The following is a 15,950-nucleotide window of genomic DNA, read 5'->3' on the forward strand; positions in this document are numbered from 1 at the left end:
TTCGGAAGGGGTTTTTTACAGTGAGAGCTGTGAGGATGTGGAATTCTCTCCCTGAATCCGTTGTACAGGCTGATACATTAGATAGCTTTAAGAAGGGGTTGGATGGCTTTTTAGCAAGTAAGGGAATACAGGGTTATGGGAAATAGCTCATAGTCCTAGTTGATCCAGGGACTAGTCCGATTGCCATTTTGGAGTCAGGAAGGAATTTTTCCCCCTCTAAGGCAAATTGGAGAGGCTTCAGATGGGTTTTTTGCCTTCCTCTGGATCAACTGGCAGATAGGTAGTTAATAAAAAAAAAAAAAGGTTGAACTCGATGGACATGTGTCTTTTTTCAACCTTACTTACTATGTTACTATGTAGACTGGCCTTCCCTTAATTCAGAGCTTTCTGGATAATGGATTTCCGGATAACTGATTCCATACCAAGCGGCAGAAGGAGATGTATGGATGTAGGAAAAGTAAGGATTGTTGTAAGAAAAAAAATGCACAACACCCCTGACATCCTGGTTTGTCTCCACAATATTAGACTCAAGTCACTGTATATAGGCAACTGTCCAAACATAAAACACACACAATCAACAGCCATTCTATTGGAGTTTCATAGCCCAAAATATGATATCATTCCATATGTGCCCCATTTGATAAATACTTTGGGACTGGCTTTCTTTTTAAAGTAGAAGGAAAGGCAAAAATTAAGTAAGCCTTATCAGAAAGGTCCATCTAAATATACCAGTAAACCCCCAAAGTAATGCTGCTCTGAGTCCTCTGTCAAAAGAAACACTGCATTTCTTTCCTTCTATTGTGTACTCATGGGCTTCTGTATCAGACTTCCTGCCTTCAGCTTAAACCTCATTGCCCTGGGCAAGAGCATGCTCAGTTTGCTCCTCTCCCCCATCTCTTCTCTACTGTAATCTGAGCCCAGAGCAGGGAGATACTCAGGCAGGAAGTGATGTCACAACAAGCTAATACTGCAGCTGCTATCCTAAACAAACAGAGAGCATCTAGAGCTTTTTTCTGAGGTATGGTAAAACATTCTACAGAATAAATATAGCATTCTAGCTTGCACTATTGCAGCTAATCTATTGGCAATAAAATGCCTCCGTAGCTTTCCTTCTCCTTTAAACCCTTTTTCTTACAACGGAATCTTTAAAGACTTCTCTTTAAAGAAGCTCAAATGAACCTACCCATTGTGTCCAATAGGGTTTCCCATAAAACTATACCAATGACATTGCAAGTAGAAGGTTTATAGGACCTCTAACTCTAGGTTGGAAATGCTGATTTTCCTTATATAATTGGGCAGTTGGGTCATTTAGCTTCTTTGGTTAGGTCCATGTTACAGCACCCTCAAGTATTATGATTGCACATTTGTGTTAAACTGATATTTCTAATGTGTATAATTCACGAGGAATGACTATACATTAGGTAAGAGGAGATGATGTTTATTCAAGTGCTAGTACTCCATGATTTCCCCCATGTCCTTTAGAAGAGACAGCATGTTCTCCAGGCTGGAGAAAGAGTCTGAGAACTGCAGGTTTACTTCATCGCTTTGGAGGGACGAGGCACCAGTTCTGTAGCTCAATTCATGGACGTCCTTCATGGCTATGGGTGTAATCTAAACAGAAGATTAACATACACAGTTATAGCATGATGGGACACAAGGATCCCCCTTAGGGCTGTTATAAAGAACTAAACACAGTGAGACTTACTTTAACCATCACAAATTTCTTCTCCCATGGTCTGTCGTCCGGCCATGCTTCTCCCAGGCACATCCAGATTGTGTATCTCGGAGACTCTCTTGTTGTGCCTTGCAGGAACGAAGTCAATTCTAATGGACAAAGTAAACTGGTTGATGTGGTTTAGTCATTAAAAGATTAAATAGGCAAAAGGGCCAACACAGAAAGGTAAGTAACAAAAGAATCACAATTAAATCCTGCCTGAGGCCTGGACCGGTAATCTGTGGGTTCTGGCAAATGCCAGAGGGGCTGCTGTAAATTGCCCCAGGCAGTCACTATTTAGTGGGCTGGTGGGGGCTGTTAGGGCCTCTATGAAATGCCAGGGCCTATTCTGAATCCCAGTCTGGCCGGTGTCATGATGAATTGTTTAATCGCTTTCTGGTTGCAAAGTCTTGCTTTATACTGCTGTTTTGAGAAAGGCAGAACAGGAAGGCAAACATTCTTTGGTTCACATATACTGACGTTACTATTTACATGTTGATTCAAATCTCCTTTATTTTCTTAGTACCTTTAGTGATACTAGCAGTATAACACTTGGTCGGTACTCCTGCATAGTTCTCTCTTCACCTGCGGATTTGAATGAGATAGAGGGCAGTGGATCTGCTCTAACCAATGGTTTGCTGTAGCTCCTCTGACAGGCACAGCCGAAATGTGGCCCCATGGAGTAGAGAGTGGAAAAACGGGACAGCAGGTATTTTTAAGGCAGATCTCTGCTCCGCTAGTGTAGCCATACTAGGCCATAAAATCTGCAGGTGGATAGAAGACATTGAACTGCAATTTGTGCCTGCATTTGCTGAATTATGATCTGCCTTAATGATCCGATCGTTGGGCCCTAGGGCCCACGATTGTATCAGTCCGATATCCCCCACCTCAATGTGGGCACATCGGGGAGAGATCCGCTCGTTTGGCGATCTCTATGTGTATGGCCACCAGCTGGCCATAGATGCAAAGATCCGATTGTACGAATCCAAGATTCGTACAATTTTCGGATCATGTGTGGAGAGTCCTGACATCTGTCGTGCCATGCCGATCGGTCGTCAGTCCATCGGACAGATTATAAAATTTCTGTTGGCTGCCGATAATATCTCTGCATGTTTTGCTGATCTGACAATATCAGTGGGAGACGGTCACTAGCTTTTGTCGGATATAACTTTCATACGATTGCTGTAGGGGCAGAACATCGTCGGATCTGTTCTTTTACTACTTTATTTGATCTGAAAAGTCAGTGGCAGGTCGGGAGATGGGGAAGTCCGATAAAGTCCGATCATTCGAGTCTCTTTGCATCTCTGGGCAGCTTTTAAGCTGTAAGTCTCAGCTCTCACAAAAGACCTGCTTATCTTATTAGTTACAGGTGTATCTTTGTTATCTTAAATAGTTACAAATGTATCTTTGTTTATCTTAATAAGTTACAATTGTATCTTTGCTTATCTTAAATTGGTACAAATGTATCAGATGCTGAGTATTCTGAGCTATCTTCCAAAATGCTTCTAGTTTAATTAAGTTTTAGAAACTTTGTATCTTTGTCTGGTGTCAGTGCAAAAGATCAAACAGAAATAACATTTCAGTAGGAAACCTGGGTTGCTGTCTGAGCTGTCAAAATCGGGACTGTCCCACGAAAAACGGAACTGTTGGAAGGTATGGCTTTTAAAACTCCATGTTATTACTTTTTCTACAATTCTATCCTATTCACTGTCATTTATCTTTAATTTATGTAGTTTTGCCTTTATCCTCCGTGGGCTGGAGAATCTATTGATTTGAATGATGAATGTGTTACTGGGGAGAGACAGCTGTGGGATATACAAATAAGTGGAGCACTCGGACACGTGTACCACCTGGAGACCCTTCGGAGCCCGTCATGTGCTGCAAATCCAGTCCAAAATTTGCATCTGGAGGGAGGGAATATCCTGTACCTGGGCCTTGCTAATGATAGTTCTGGTACTGATGCCTCTTAGCACTTGAGTCATGGTTTCTGGCAGCATTCTGCACCTCCTGCCAGATAAAAAATCCAGTGCAAAGTGCAGAGCACCGTTCAGGAGTGAGCACGGCGTCGGCAGCCCTATCTTTACCGCCTAGTACATGGCTCCATTGCAGCCTGACTTACACGTCTGAATGAGGATGTATTAATAGGGCCAAACACAGGTCCAGCACAGACACCTGGAGCAATTCTTCTAGCTCCAGGACAGGGCACAAATTGCCAGTTTTATGCAGTTTGGACCTTACACTCCACATAGTAAATGACCCCTAATATTAACAAATGGCAAACAAACAGCACAATATTTTTAAGTGTATATATATTCCCTTCCAATTCTTGTAGGCCAACTATGACCAAGCTGGGAAAGTCAAGATAAAAAAAAATTGTACCTGATATAAACTGCTGCAGACTATAGAGAACAGTGTAACCATATTTGTCAATTTCTCTGGATTCCATCTCATCTGGAGTACTTGGCGTCTTTGTCATGCTGTAGAAGACCCTACACTTGCCTTGTCTTTTCCCACATATTGACCCATCTCGCATCTCAACACAGACACCATCTTTCATCTTCTCTAGGACTCTGCATATTTCTTTTGCCACCTTCTGGTTAAGAATCGCAGTTGGTGCTGGCAGAACCATATGTTCCATATGTTCCAAGTAAGGCCCAGGAGCTGGGTGTTCTTGGGAAGTCACGTAGAATCCGCGTGGATTATTCACCTCGGTTTCTGTGATAAGGGTCCCTCGGTAGTAAACTTCCACTTTGAATTTTGTTTCTGCAATTAAAGGGACAAGAGATTTCTAAGTGGTTATGGTATGACTCAGATTAGAGTGATATCCTGAGACAAATTGCATTTGGTTTTCATTTTTTATTATTTGTGGTTTTTGAGTTATTTAGCTTGTAATTCAGCAGCTCTCCAGTTTGCAGCTTCAGCTATCTGGTTGCTAGGTTCCAATAGCAATCACACACATTAATTTGAATAAGAGACTGGAATATGAATAAGAGAGGCCTGAATAGAAAGATGAGTGATAAAAAAATAGCAACGACAATAAATTTGTAGCCTTACAGAGCATTTGTTTTTTAGATGGGGTCAATGGCCCGGGTCAGAATAGAAGGCACATAATTAAAAAACTATAAATAAGAATAAATAAAGGCCAGAGGAAAAGTTGCATAGAATTGGCCATTCTATAACATACCAAAAGCTAACTTAAAGTGGACCTGTCACCCAGACATACAAATCTGTATAATAAAAGTCCTTTTAAAATTAAGCAAGAAATTCTTTTTTTTAATTTAAGCATTCATAGCTGTTGTAAACTCATTTAAAAATCTCAGCTGTCAATCAAATACTGCCTGCCCCTCCTCTATACCTATCGCTTACCGAATATATTTCCTGGGAATAACTGAGCCATTATTTGTGTTTGCAGCATCATGTCCTGGTTTTGCTCCGATACAACCTCAGCTTGTGCACCTATAAAATATAAGTATAAACATTGTAATTGAAATCAAAAGAATGTAGACCGTTCCTCCATTAAAAACGTCCTCCCTTATTGTATGCCAACATAGGTATTCATCTATACTGATGTAGTATATATAGGTGAGCATATACTTATGGTATTTCTCTGGACAGGCCATAAGAAAAATAGAGGCAGTTGTACCCTGTATTAGGAAAACTAGTGATGGGCGAATCTGTCCTGTTTTGCTTAGTCTAGAATCCGCAAAATGGTAAATATTCACAAAATGCATTGAAGTGGATGGGTGTGACTTTTTCCAAACACTGCAACTTTTTTAAATGATACATTATGGGCATTTTTTCGAGGCAAAACCTGGTCAAACATTTCACCCATCACTAAAGGGAACCCTTTATGTCAGAGGATAAGGAAGCAGAGCTGACCGGCATTTAAACGGATCCATAAGACCATAGATATTCAGTTAAAAAATAAATTTATTGGTAGAAAAGTTAAAAATATAGCTGCATCTCCATCCACCCTATGCGTTTCACACCCCTCAGGGTGCTTAGTCATGGGCTCAAATGGCAATCACAGGATCATGGGACCTGTTATCCAGAATGCTCGGGACCTGGAGTTTTCCGGATAATGGATCTTTCCGTAATTTGGGTCTTCATGTCTTAAGTCTACTAGAAAATCATGAAAACATTAAATAAAGCCAATAGGCTGGTTTTGCTTCCAATAAGGACTAATTAACTTGGGATCAAGTACAAGCTACTGTTTTATGATTACAGGAAAAAAGGAAATCATTTTTAAAAAAATTGGATAAAATTGAGTCTATGGGAGACAGCCATTCCGTAATTCGGAGCTTTCTGGATATCGGGTTTCCGGATAAGGGATCCGATAACTGTATATACATATATATAGTTACAACGTATGTATTTTTCTGTCTGACAAATTTCTTGAAAAAATATAATGTATGTCAATATACTGTTTATCTTTATATTTTTATACTTTTCTACCATTACTTTTTCTATATATTTTAAAAAATGGTTTTAAACATGTGTCCGGTAATACTTAACCTCTTGAAGAAATAGAGGTACTGTCTCTAAGTTTTTTTTGTTCTGTTTTTTCTTTCAATTTTTCTGATTGGTTGTGCTGTGTATAAATGCTCATATACTGTGATTGCCATTTGAGCCCATGACTAAGCACCCTGAGGGGTGCGAAACGCGTAGGGTGCATGGAGATGCAGCTATATTTTTAACTTTTCTACCAATAAATTTATTTTTTAACTGAATATCTATGGTCTTTTGGATCCGTTTGAGTGCCGGTCAGCTCTGCTTCCTTATCTTCTGCTGTACCGCTCCCTAAAGCTGGTGGTCTGGGCTGGTGCACCCGGACCACTTTCACTGTTCGGTGAGTTACTTTACAAACAATTCTGGAGCACCTTGTTCTCCCCTAACTATTTGAACCCTTTATGTCCCCATGTATCTGCCCACAATGCCATGAAGCTAGTGGTCGACCCCAGGGTCAGACTGGGCCGGTGGCCTGAGATTGTGCGCAGCTATAGAAAAGGTAAGTGCTGATGGGGGATGGGAAGGGTGGAGCAGAGTTGCAGCTGGGGTGGGGGGCCCGTGGGGTGGTGGAGGGGGGCCCAAGGGAGTGTGCTGGTCTGGAGGGGGGTGTGTGTGTGGCACCCCTGATTTGGCAGCCCCTGTGAGCCCAGACCCTCCCAGTCCAACACTGGTCAACCTTAGTTCAGATAACGGAAGCTTAGAGAAGGCTGAAACTGCACCTTCACAGAATCCTTTAAGAAGTATATGTAATTCATTTATATATATATATATTTTTAAATTTCTATTAGGCCACAATAAATTATGATGTAACAGTATACATTATTGCTATTAATGTTATATTTGTACTGAATAATCCTTTTACCCACCCCAGGTCATTAATGTCCTTTACATGAAATAATGCCTCGTTACTTACTGTTTTGCACTTCATGGGCATTATAAAGTGCAATCTCAGTGCAGGCAGCTGCAGCAGTGGCACCACCATCAAATCCATCATGGGAAGGCATCCCAGAATTCCAAGCTTCTTGCAGGAACAGGCCATTGCTGGTATCCACACTCTCCACTGTGTACAGCTGGCTTTCTGCACAAAGGTACAACCCTGAAACATATCGGATCAATGAACTGGTGTTAGTAAAGAAGCGAGTTTCCCTTTATTACAGGACTGCAACCAAAGATTTTATCTGCCCCAGTTTTCCCTCAGTAGATGATAAACATTCCCCAAATATGTGTTTGCTTTGAAAGATATGACATTTCCATATGTTACAAACAAAAGGTTAATTTGTTGCAAAGAAAAACTACATTTTGGTCACAAACGTGGACCTTCCTAAGGGAGAACAATATATATATTAGTGATGCGGGTTTACCTGCGGGTCAGGCGGGTTTGGGCTGACTCCTGCACCAAATCTTCGTCTCGCGGGCGGGCCCAACATCTAGCATGTCCGGGTTCCGGCGCCTAAATCTATAGACTCGAGGCCGCCAGACCCATTTGTGATGTCACTATGGGGCGGGCGCGGGTCTATAAATAGGGGGCAATAGCGGGCCGGGCAGGGCGTGGAATGGGACGGGCGGCTTAGGGTCGGGGCTGGGTGAGAATTTCTCGACTCGCGCATCACTACTAAAATATATATAGTGAATAAAGTACCCCCTATTGTAAAATATAAGGATATTATAAGTCACCGAGGAGTTCCATGTCCATATAAAAGCACAAGGTCGAAGGCCGAGTGTTTTTATACAGGTCATGTAACTCCGAGGTGACTTCTAATATCCTCACATTTTCCAACAAGGGGTACTTTATTTATTATAATACACACGATTTAGTGAGTCGTGACAAAAATGACATCACTTCTCACCGTTTATAACTGATGACATCACTAGTCACCGTTTTTAAGGATATAATTTAGAAGATTATTCATGGCTTTTGTGTATTATGTATACTCTCTTGGAATAATTAAAATGTTATTATTCATTTGATCCTGCACCTCGCAAGAGCTTTATTGATTGTGTGCTGGCATATTACTGCATTATATATATATAATACACAAAAGCCATGAATATCCTGTAAATTATATCCTTATAAACTGTGAGTTCTGATGTCATCAGTTGCATATGCTATGGGTAGGGAGGTAAATCACGTGACTTTTTGTCACAAAACAAGGAAGTAAAAAAATGTTCCCCTTCCCACCCCTAATTTGCATATGCAAAGTAGGATTCGGTTCGGTATTCGGCAGAATCTTTTGCGAAGGATGCGGGGGTTCGGCCGAATCCAAAATAGTGGATTTGGTGCATACCTAACAAAAAGTGCCACGTAACTTGCCATACTTGTCACTGTGTGCCACCACCCCAACTGTGAGTTGGGTGCCAGTCATGGGACATAGTCCACTTTGGGCTTCCATGATGCCGGCATTTTGGTTACACTATGATCACACCCATATCCCATGCAAGTACAATGTTCATTTTTGCTCTTTAGGGGTCCTTTAAAGTATCAGTACTAGAATATTATTAATAATAATAATGCTTATTAATATTATTAATCACAGTGAGGTCAATTTGGGACTGCCGGACAGTGGGCAGCACCCTGCCGAAAAATGTGGGCATGGCCAAATAGTTGTGGGGGCGTGGCTTATCAGGAGAGCCCTTTCAATGTTTCTGAATGCTCACTGCACCTGCACACATCCAACTTGGAGGGGAATGGTATTTAAAGACGTGAGTGCGTGGAGGTGGGAGACAAGCTCTGAGGGATTTGGAAGGTATGTATTCATAACTCAAATACAAAATGACATTACATTAAAGATACTAGCGTTCTTCAACGTTCCACCTTTAATACAATATCTGTGAAACAGAAGTAGAGGGCACGTACCTGTACCATGTAATGCAGCGTTATTTGAAGCTAGAGGCAAAATGGGAGCACCCTGATTTCCAGCATAAAGGCCTGAGTCTGAAATGAAAATGAAGCAATAAAGGAATCAACACTTTGTAGGCTTTCATTAACCCTTTACTTGTAAATCCCGATTTGCCACCCTGTTTACTGGAGATTATCTGCCACAAAACTTGGAACTCTTGGTGTCAATTTGATACTGGTTAAAGAGAGATTGTACCCCCTCTTTCAACATGAGTGCAATGAATAGGGCTTGTGTTGAACATAGTTTTTTAACCTTTTGTTTTAATTAAGAAATATATGGTTTGTGTTGCTCTCTAAGGGCAGAGACGCATGGTCAGATTCGGGGAGATTAGTCGCCCGGCAACAAATCTCCTCTTCTTCGGGGTGACTTACCTCTCCGAACTGACTTCCCCTGCCTTCCTGCCGGCTAAAATGAAAATCACCGGCGGGATGGCAATCGGAGCACTTCGTTTTCCAAAGTCGCCTGAAGTTTCCTTGTGAGGCAACTTCGGGCGACTTCAGAAAACAAAAAGCGCAAAATCTGAAACTGAAGCCACATTCTACTTCTTGCTCTTTTAAGCACAATCAAATCAGCAGTCTACTGAGAAGCCCTTTGTATAACGAGCTGATCCTTATCTCAAAGCCTAACCATGGCTGCAGAGGGGCATAGTGGAATTTGCTTATTTATTCATTAAATGCAATTTGAAAAAATTGGTATACTGCCCCTTTAATCTCCATTGATGTAATACTTACCAGAATCATACTTATACCAAAGATTTCACATTTTGAGAAACATATTGTTTTTTAGACCCCCCCCCAAATACAGGCATGGGATCCCTTATCTGGAAACATGCTATCCAGAAAGCTTTCTGTAATAATAAAACAGAACCTTGTACTTGATGGTAACTAAGTTGTATGAATCCATATGGGTGGCAAAACAATTCTATTGGTTCATTTAAAATTTAAATATTATAGCATATTATGGGATTCCAAATTACGTAAAAATCCCTAATCCAGAAAAATCCAGTTCCAAAGCATTTCGGATAATAGGTTTCATATACCTGTATTTTAAGTGGATACATTACAATACATATCAAAGCTAACCATAGCTTCTTTCATGGTCCTGGCAACTGTCAGTTCTCAGTCCCCGGGTAAGCACAATGGGCTGACAGCCGTGAGCGAGGCTAGTATCAGGGGTATCCGGACGCTGACCCAGTGTAATCAGGACAGGACATTTAGTACCATTGTAGCACCCTCATAATAATTCCTACCCTCAGCCCCTGGATTTCTTTTAAGCTCATAGACTTTGTGAGGGTTGACGGGTTCTAGACTGTTGTTCTGTATCATTCTGACACCATTGTTTTGCCTTAGAGCTGAACGGAAATTCCTCTTCCATGTTGGTAGGTCAGGCTCATCTCTTTGGGGGTTATATTTACCACTCACAATAGCCCAAGCCTGTGGGAACATGAAAACAGCCACCATGAATGTATTGCATGCCCACTACCCACAACCTGTCGCCCCTTTACCCACAGCATGCTGGCTAGGAAGAGAAGAGTTGCTGCCAAGTCTTCTCATTTGAGTGCTACACAGCATCACTAGAACACTTTATGGCGGATATAAGATCTTGCACAGTTTTTATTTGTTCTACAATCCTTTTCGAATATTATAAATGTAATACCTTGAATATTTTGTAATTATCTTCACACAGGTCTTGGCGACTGCCGTGCTTCCAGGGGACGCGGAACAGTGTCCGTTCTTGGTTCATCCATTCAAGGCCCGGAAATCTCTGGCTGTCAATCTGGCTTAGAACCCATGATAGGAAGTGTGGTTTCTGGGCGCTCATGGTGTAGGGTAGGAGGGCCGGCTACTGTAGGGAAAAAGGAGACAAATCTATATAAAGGGCTTAAAGGGGTTGTTCATGTTTGAGTTTACATTAAAGGGATCCTGTAATCGGAAAACATGTTTTTTTCAAAACCCATCAGTTAATAGTGCTACTCCAGCAGAATTCTGCACTGAAATCCATTTCTCAAATAGAGCAAATAGATTTTTTTATATTCAATTTTGAAATCTGACATGGGGCTAGACATTTTGTCAATTTCCCAGCTGCCCCCAGTCATGTGACTTGTGCCTGCACTTTAGGAGAGAAATGCTTTCTGGCAGGCTGCTGTTTTTCCTTCTCAATGTAACTGAATGTGTCTCAGTGGGACATGGGATTTTACTATTGAGTGCTGTTCTTAGATCTATCAGGGAGCTGTTATCTTGTGTTAGGGAGCTGTTATCTGGTTACCTTCCCATTGTTCTTTAGTTTGGCTGCTGGGGGTGATATCACTCCAACTTGCAGTACAGCAGTAAAGAGTGATTGAAGTTTATCAGAGCACAAGTCACATGACTTGGGAAATTGAAAAAATGTCTAGCCCCATGTCAGATTTCAAAATTGAATATAAAAAAATCTGTTTGCTCTTTTGAGAAATGGATTTCAGTGCAGAATTCTGCTGGAGCAGCTCTATTAACTGATTCATTTTGAAAAAAAATGTTTTCCCCGTTACAGTATCCCTTTAAGTATGATGTAGAGAGTGATATTCTGAGACAATTTGTAATTGGTTTTAATTTTTTATTATTTGTGGTTTTTGAGTTATTTAGCTTTTTATTCAGCGGCTCTCCAGTTTCCAATTACAGCAATCTAATTGCTAGGGTCCAAATTACCCTAGTAACCATGGATTAATTTGAATAAGAGACTGGAATATGAATAGGAGAGGGTCTGAATAGAAAGATGAGTAATATAAAGAAGCAATTACAATACATTTGTTGTAGTGATGCAGGCCGGCCCGACACCTGCAGGACCCGTGGGTTTACCTGCGGGTCGGGCGGGTTCAGGCCAACTTCCCCACACCCTTGTCAGGTCGGTTTAGGTTGAGCTCTTCCTTGTACACTTCCTGCCCTTGACCTTCCTGTGCAGGTTACTGCCTCCAGCAGGTGCCTTTTATAGACTCACGCCTGCTTGGTCCAGCCCCCTTCAAAGACGGGGGTGGGCACGGATCTATAAAGTCGGAGGTGTGCCAGGTTAGGGTTAGGGTTGGGTGTGGGTGGAGGAGCAGTGGGTTAGGGTCAGGTGCAGGCTGAGGTTTTCTCGACCCACACATCACTAATTTGTAGCCTTACAGAGCATTTGTTTTTTAGATAGGTCACTGACCCCCATTTGAAAGTTGGAACAAGTTAGAAGAAGAAAGCAAATAATAAAACAAAACTATAAAAAAAAAAATGAATTATATTACGTTATGGGGGAAGAACAAGTGGTTTGTTGGTTGCAGTGGATTATTAAATGAGGGAAAATAACGCCCATAGTTCTGCTTCAGTATCTTTATTTCTGACCCTTGGCTCTTTGCTCTCCAGAAATGGAGTTCCTCCCTTAGTTATATTCATTCTAGTTAGGGGCCGATGGAAAAGCCAAAACAGACTTACAATGGGAGCACAGTGTTTCTACCTAGACGTTGGCCTTGCCAGGATCATCCAGCAGCTTGGCCTTAGAGCAGTGATCCCCAACCAGTAGCTCGTGAGCAACATGTTGCTCTCCAACCCCTTGGATGTTGCTCCCAGTGGCCTCAAAGCAGGTGATTATTTTTGAATTTCAGGCTTGGAGGCAAGTGTAGGTTGTATAAAAACCAGATGTACTGCCAAACAGAGTCTCAGTGTAGGTTACAATCCACATAGGGGCTACTAAATGGCCAATCACAGCCCTTATTTGGCACCCCAAGAACATTTTTCATGCTGGTGTTGCTCCCAAACTCCTTTTACTTCTGAATGTTGCTCACGGCTTTAAAAGGTTGGGGATCCCTGCCTTAGAGGAATCAGCCTCAGCCTGGACCTGCTTCAAAGAAAATAAAAAGGGCTATTAATTTGCTGATGTACAGCCAGTGTAACAGGTTTAATCCAAACACCATGGCCTTCAAAAAGGATTGAGAGCCCAGTGCTCAATAATGGAGGGATCGGCACCCTCCCAATCTTCAACGATGCAGAAAATTCACTGGCACACGTTTAAAATGCAAGCAGGGCAAGCCCCTTGCGTGTTTATTTGTGAGTGCAACGTTTCGGCCCGGAAACCCCTTTGTCACACACACACACACAATTAAATGAATTAGCATAAATAACAAGCAGTATTTAGTACAAAAAAGCAGTACAGCTTGAAGTGGATTCATACAATTAGGGTAGAACTACACAATTTCCATGCGTTTTCGGCAGATCTGACACGCTACGCCAAAACACAGGCGTCAAATCGGATGCGCCGGAAAATAAGTTATCAAATACAAATGTTGGATGGTGTCGCAGCGGTCATCTGATGCGACATGACTGTCGAATGAACCATGTGACACCATCCGACATTTGTATTTCTTACCTTATTTTCTGTCGCATCCGATTTGACCCCCGTTTTTGGCGCCGTGCGTCGGATCTGCTGAAAACGCGTGGAAATTGTGTAGTTCTACCGTAAATGGTTAAATTTGTACAACAAATGATTTAAAAACCAAAGTGATGTTCCTATCATCTGTTTTTGTTTTTGTGTGTTTTTTGCATATCCAAGGGGTAATCCAACATGGGACAAATTCAGTCCAAAAGTCCACTGGTGATCAGTGAGTTACAGTTCCACAATACCACAAAATTCATTTTAAAGGGAAACAAAATTAGTAACAAAATATCAAAGTATTTAATCTTACCCTGCACAAAGGGAAGAAAGAGCAGGAAACCTTAGCTATCCCTGATGGATATTCAAGTAGAAAGATTTATCGGAAAACATGTTTTTTTCAAAACCCATCCGTTAATAGTGCTACTCCAGCAGAATTCTGCACTGAAATCCATTTCTCAAATAGAGCAAATAGATTTTTTTATATTCAATTTTGAAATCTGACATGGGGCTAGACATTTTGTCAATTTCCCAGCTGCCCCCAGTCATGTGACTTGTGCCTGCACTTTAGGAGAGAAATGCTTTCTGGCAGGCTGTAAAAAAAAAACTAGTCCTAGCTACTGCTTGTTAGGTATGCTAATTAGTTTAATTGTGTAAACATATATATATATTTATTTATGGAAGTTCAGGTTTTCTTTGTAACCTAATTGAATGAGTTCATGTCAAAAAAAGGAGGTATATTTTCCCTTTAAGGCACTCGTTCATTTTTCTTTCTTCCCATTTCCTTCAGAAGGGACACGCTCCATTAGTCACTATATGACTCAAGGAAGGAGCAGATGGAGCAAGTCTTCAGGAAATAAAGAAAAGCCTTAAATACTCCCAAGTATTGTCCCCAGCAGGTCACACACAATCCAGACTGGATATCAGTGGGACACACTTACCTTTTCAGAGGAAGAATGAATAAAGAACTCAGCCTGGCTGCAAGGAGCGATGCCTCTTAGCTTTAGTTTCACTTTCACAATTGTTTACCCAACCCACATCTGTCTCACATCTCTAACTCGCTCTCAAAGACACAATCACACCGGCCTGCTGCAGTACAAGAGAAACCATTGGGCCTGTGGATATTCCAATCTGGCTTTTTCATACTTCTACCATAGCCTTTATAGCATCTATAAAATTACGAGTATTATTTCCTAGTATTTTATTTATCCAGAAACCCATTATCCAGAAAGTTCTGAATTGCAGAAAGTAAGAACTACAATTAAAATGATATCAAAGAATTATTGGGGCAGGCCCTTTGTGAATGTCATGGTTGCACAGATATTCCTTTCTCTTCTATGCCTCTAAGGGCAGAGACACACGGTCAGATTTGGGGAGATTAGTCGTCCAGCGACAGATCTCCTCTTCTTCGGGGCGACTAATCTCTCCGAACTGCCTTCCTGCTGGCTAGAATGTAATCGCCAGTGGGATGGCACTCGGATTGCTTCCCGAAGTTTCCTCGTGAAGCAACTTTGGGCGACTTCGGAAAACTAAGCGTTCCGAGTGCCATCCTACATTCTAGCCAGCGGAAAGGCAGTTCGGGGAGATAAGTTGCCCCAAAGAAGAGGAGATTTGTCGCCGGATGGCTAATCTCCCCAGATCTGACCGTGTGTCCCTGCCCCTGCATTAATTCTCCAGAGGTGGATTTGCAATGGGTTTTCATTTTTTATTATTTATGTTTTTTTTAGTTATTTAGCTTTTTATTCAGCAGCTCTTCAGTTCGTGATTTCAGTGATTTTCAATCCATTTTCTAGGGTCAATATTCCCCTAGCAACCATGCATTGATATGAATAAGAGACTGGGATATGAATAGGAGAGGCCTGGATAGGAAGATAAGGAATACAATAAATGTGTAGCCTTACAGAGCACTTGTTTTTTTAGATGTGGTCAGTTTGAAAAGCTGGAAAGAATCAGAAGGCCAGTAGAAAAGTTGCTTAGAATCAGACCACGATATGTGGAAATGCCACCAAGGCCCGGGCCTAGGGCGCAGGATTTTAAGGGGCGGCATGCTGCCCAACCACACCACATTGGATACGCAGGAGATACAATAGTTTTTTAAACTCCCCATTAGTAGTGCCAGGCCACGCTGGGCAGGTGCCCTAGGCAGGCCGGCAGTCGCGGCGCCTGTTTAGCATGCGCATGTGCGAATTTGCGATATAGTGCGCATGCGTGAAGTTTGCGCGCATGCGCAGAAGCATAAATAGCGAGAAGAAATGCAGAGAGTCAGGCAGAGAAGGGAACCGGACTTGGTGTAGGCGACAGAGGAGGTATGTGCCTGGCACCCTCCCAGCTTTGCGCCCTAGGCACATACCTACTCTTGTAAGGGGGTGTAAAGTGATGAGAGTATTATGTGAGTGAAATATTATCTTTTTGAGTGACAAAATGTGCATGTATGTAAAATGTATGTGTGTTTAAAATTG

At 41.7% G+C, this 15,950-nt stretch overlaps 1 protein-coding gene across 2 annotated transcripts; it reads right to left on the reverse strand.

The window, feature by feature from the left end:
• Positions 1-1,422: 1,422 nt before the first annotated feature.
• Positions 1,423-14,561, reverse strand: LOC108695903 (interferon regulatory factor 3). 2 transcript variants are annotated; one of them, XM_041569607.1, is made up of 9 exons: positions 14,433-14,561; positions 10,777-10,965; positions 10,370-10,553; positions 9,078-9,155; positions 7,137-7,319; positions 5,081-5,170; positions 4,094-4,477; positions 1,706-1,824; positions 1,423-1,611 (listed from the first exon to the last, which is right to left on the reverse strand). In XM_041569607.1, the coding sequence occupies exons 2-9, from the start codon at positions 10,939-10,941 to the stop codon at positions 1,450-1,452; spliced, it is 1,365 nt and encodes a 454-aa protein (XP_041425541.1). In that variant the 5' UTR covers positions 10,942-10,965; positions 14,433-14,561; the 3' UTR covers positions 1,423-1,449. The 2 variants fall into 2 exon arrangements, with proteins under 2 accessions (XP_041425541.1, XP_041425542.1); XM_041569608.1 differs by lacking the exon at positions 14,433-14,561 and adding an exon at positions 12,558-12,637.
• Between the last annotated feature and the right edge of the window lie 1,389 nt (positions 14,562-15,950).

The sequence above is a fragment of the Xenopus laevis genome, chromosome 7L (assembly GCF_017654675.1).
Source record: "Xenopus laevis strain J_2021 chromosome 7L, Xenopus_laevis_v10.1, whole genome shotgun sequence".
Lineage (NCBI taxonomy): Eukaryota > Metazoa > Chordata > Amphibia > Anura > Pipidae > Xenopus > Xenopus laevis.

What these genes read in the sequence shown, in the direction of transcription:
- LOC108695903 (XM_041569607.1), bottom strand. Translation starts at nt 10,941, where the DNA reads ATGAGCGCCCAGAAACCACACTTCCTATCATGGGTTCTAAGCCAGATT. An exon ending in ATAATTACAAAATATTCAAG is followed by an intron (nt 10,554 to 10,776) that starts GTATTACATTTA and finishes ATGTTCCCACAG; the next exon opens with GCTTGGGCTATTGTGAGTGG. An exon ending in AGAAATTTGTGATGGTTAAA is followed by an intron (nt 1,612 to 1,705) that starts GTAAGTCTCACT and finishes TCTTCTGTTTAG; the next exon opens with ATTACACCCATAGCCATGAA.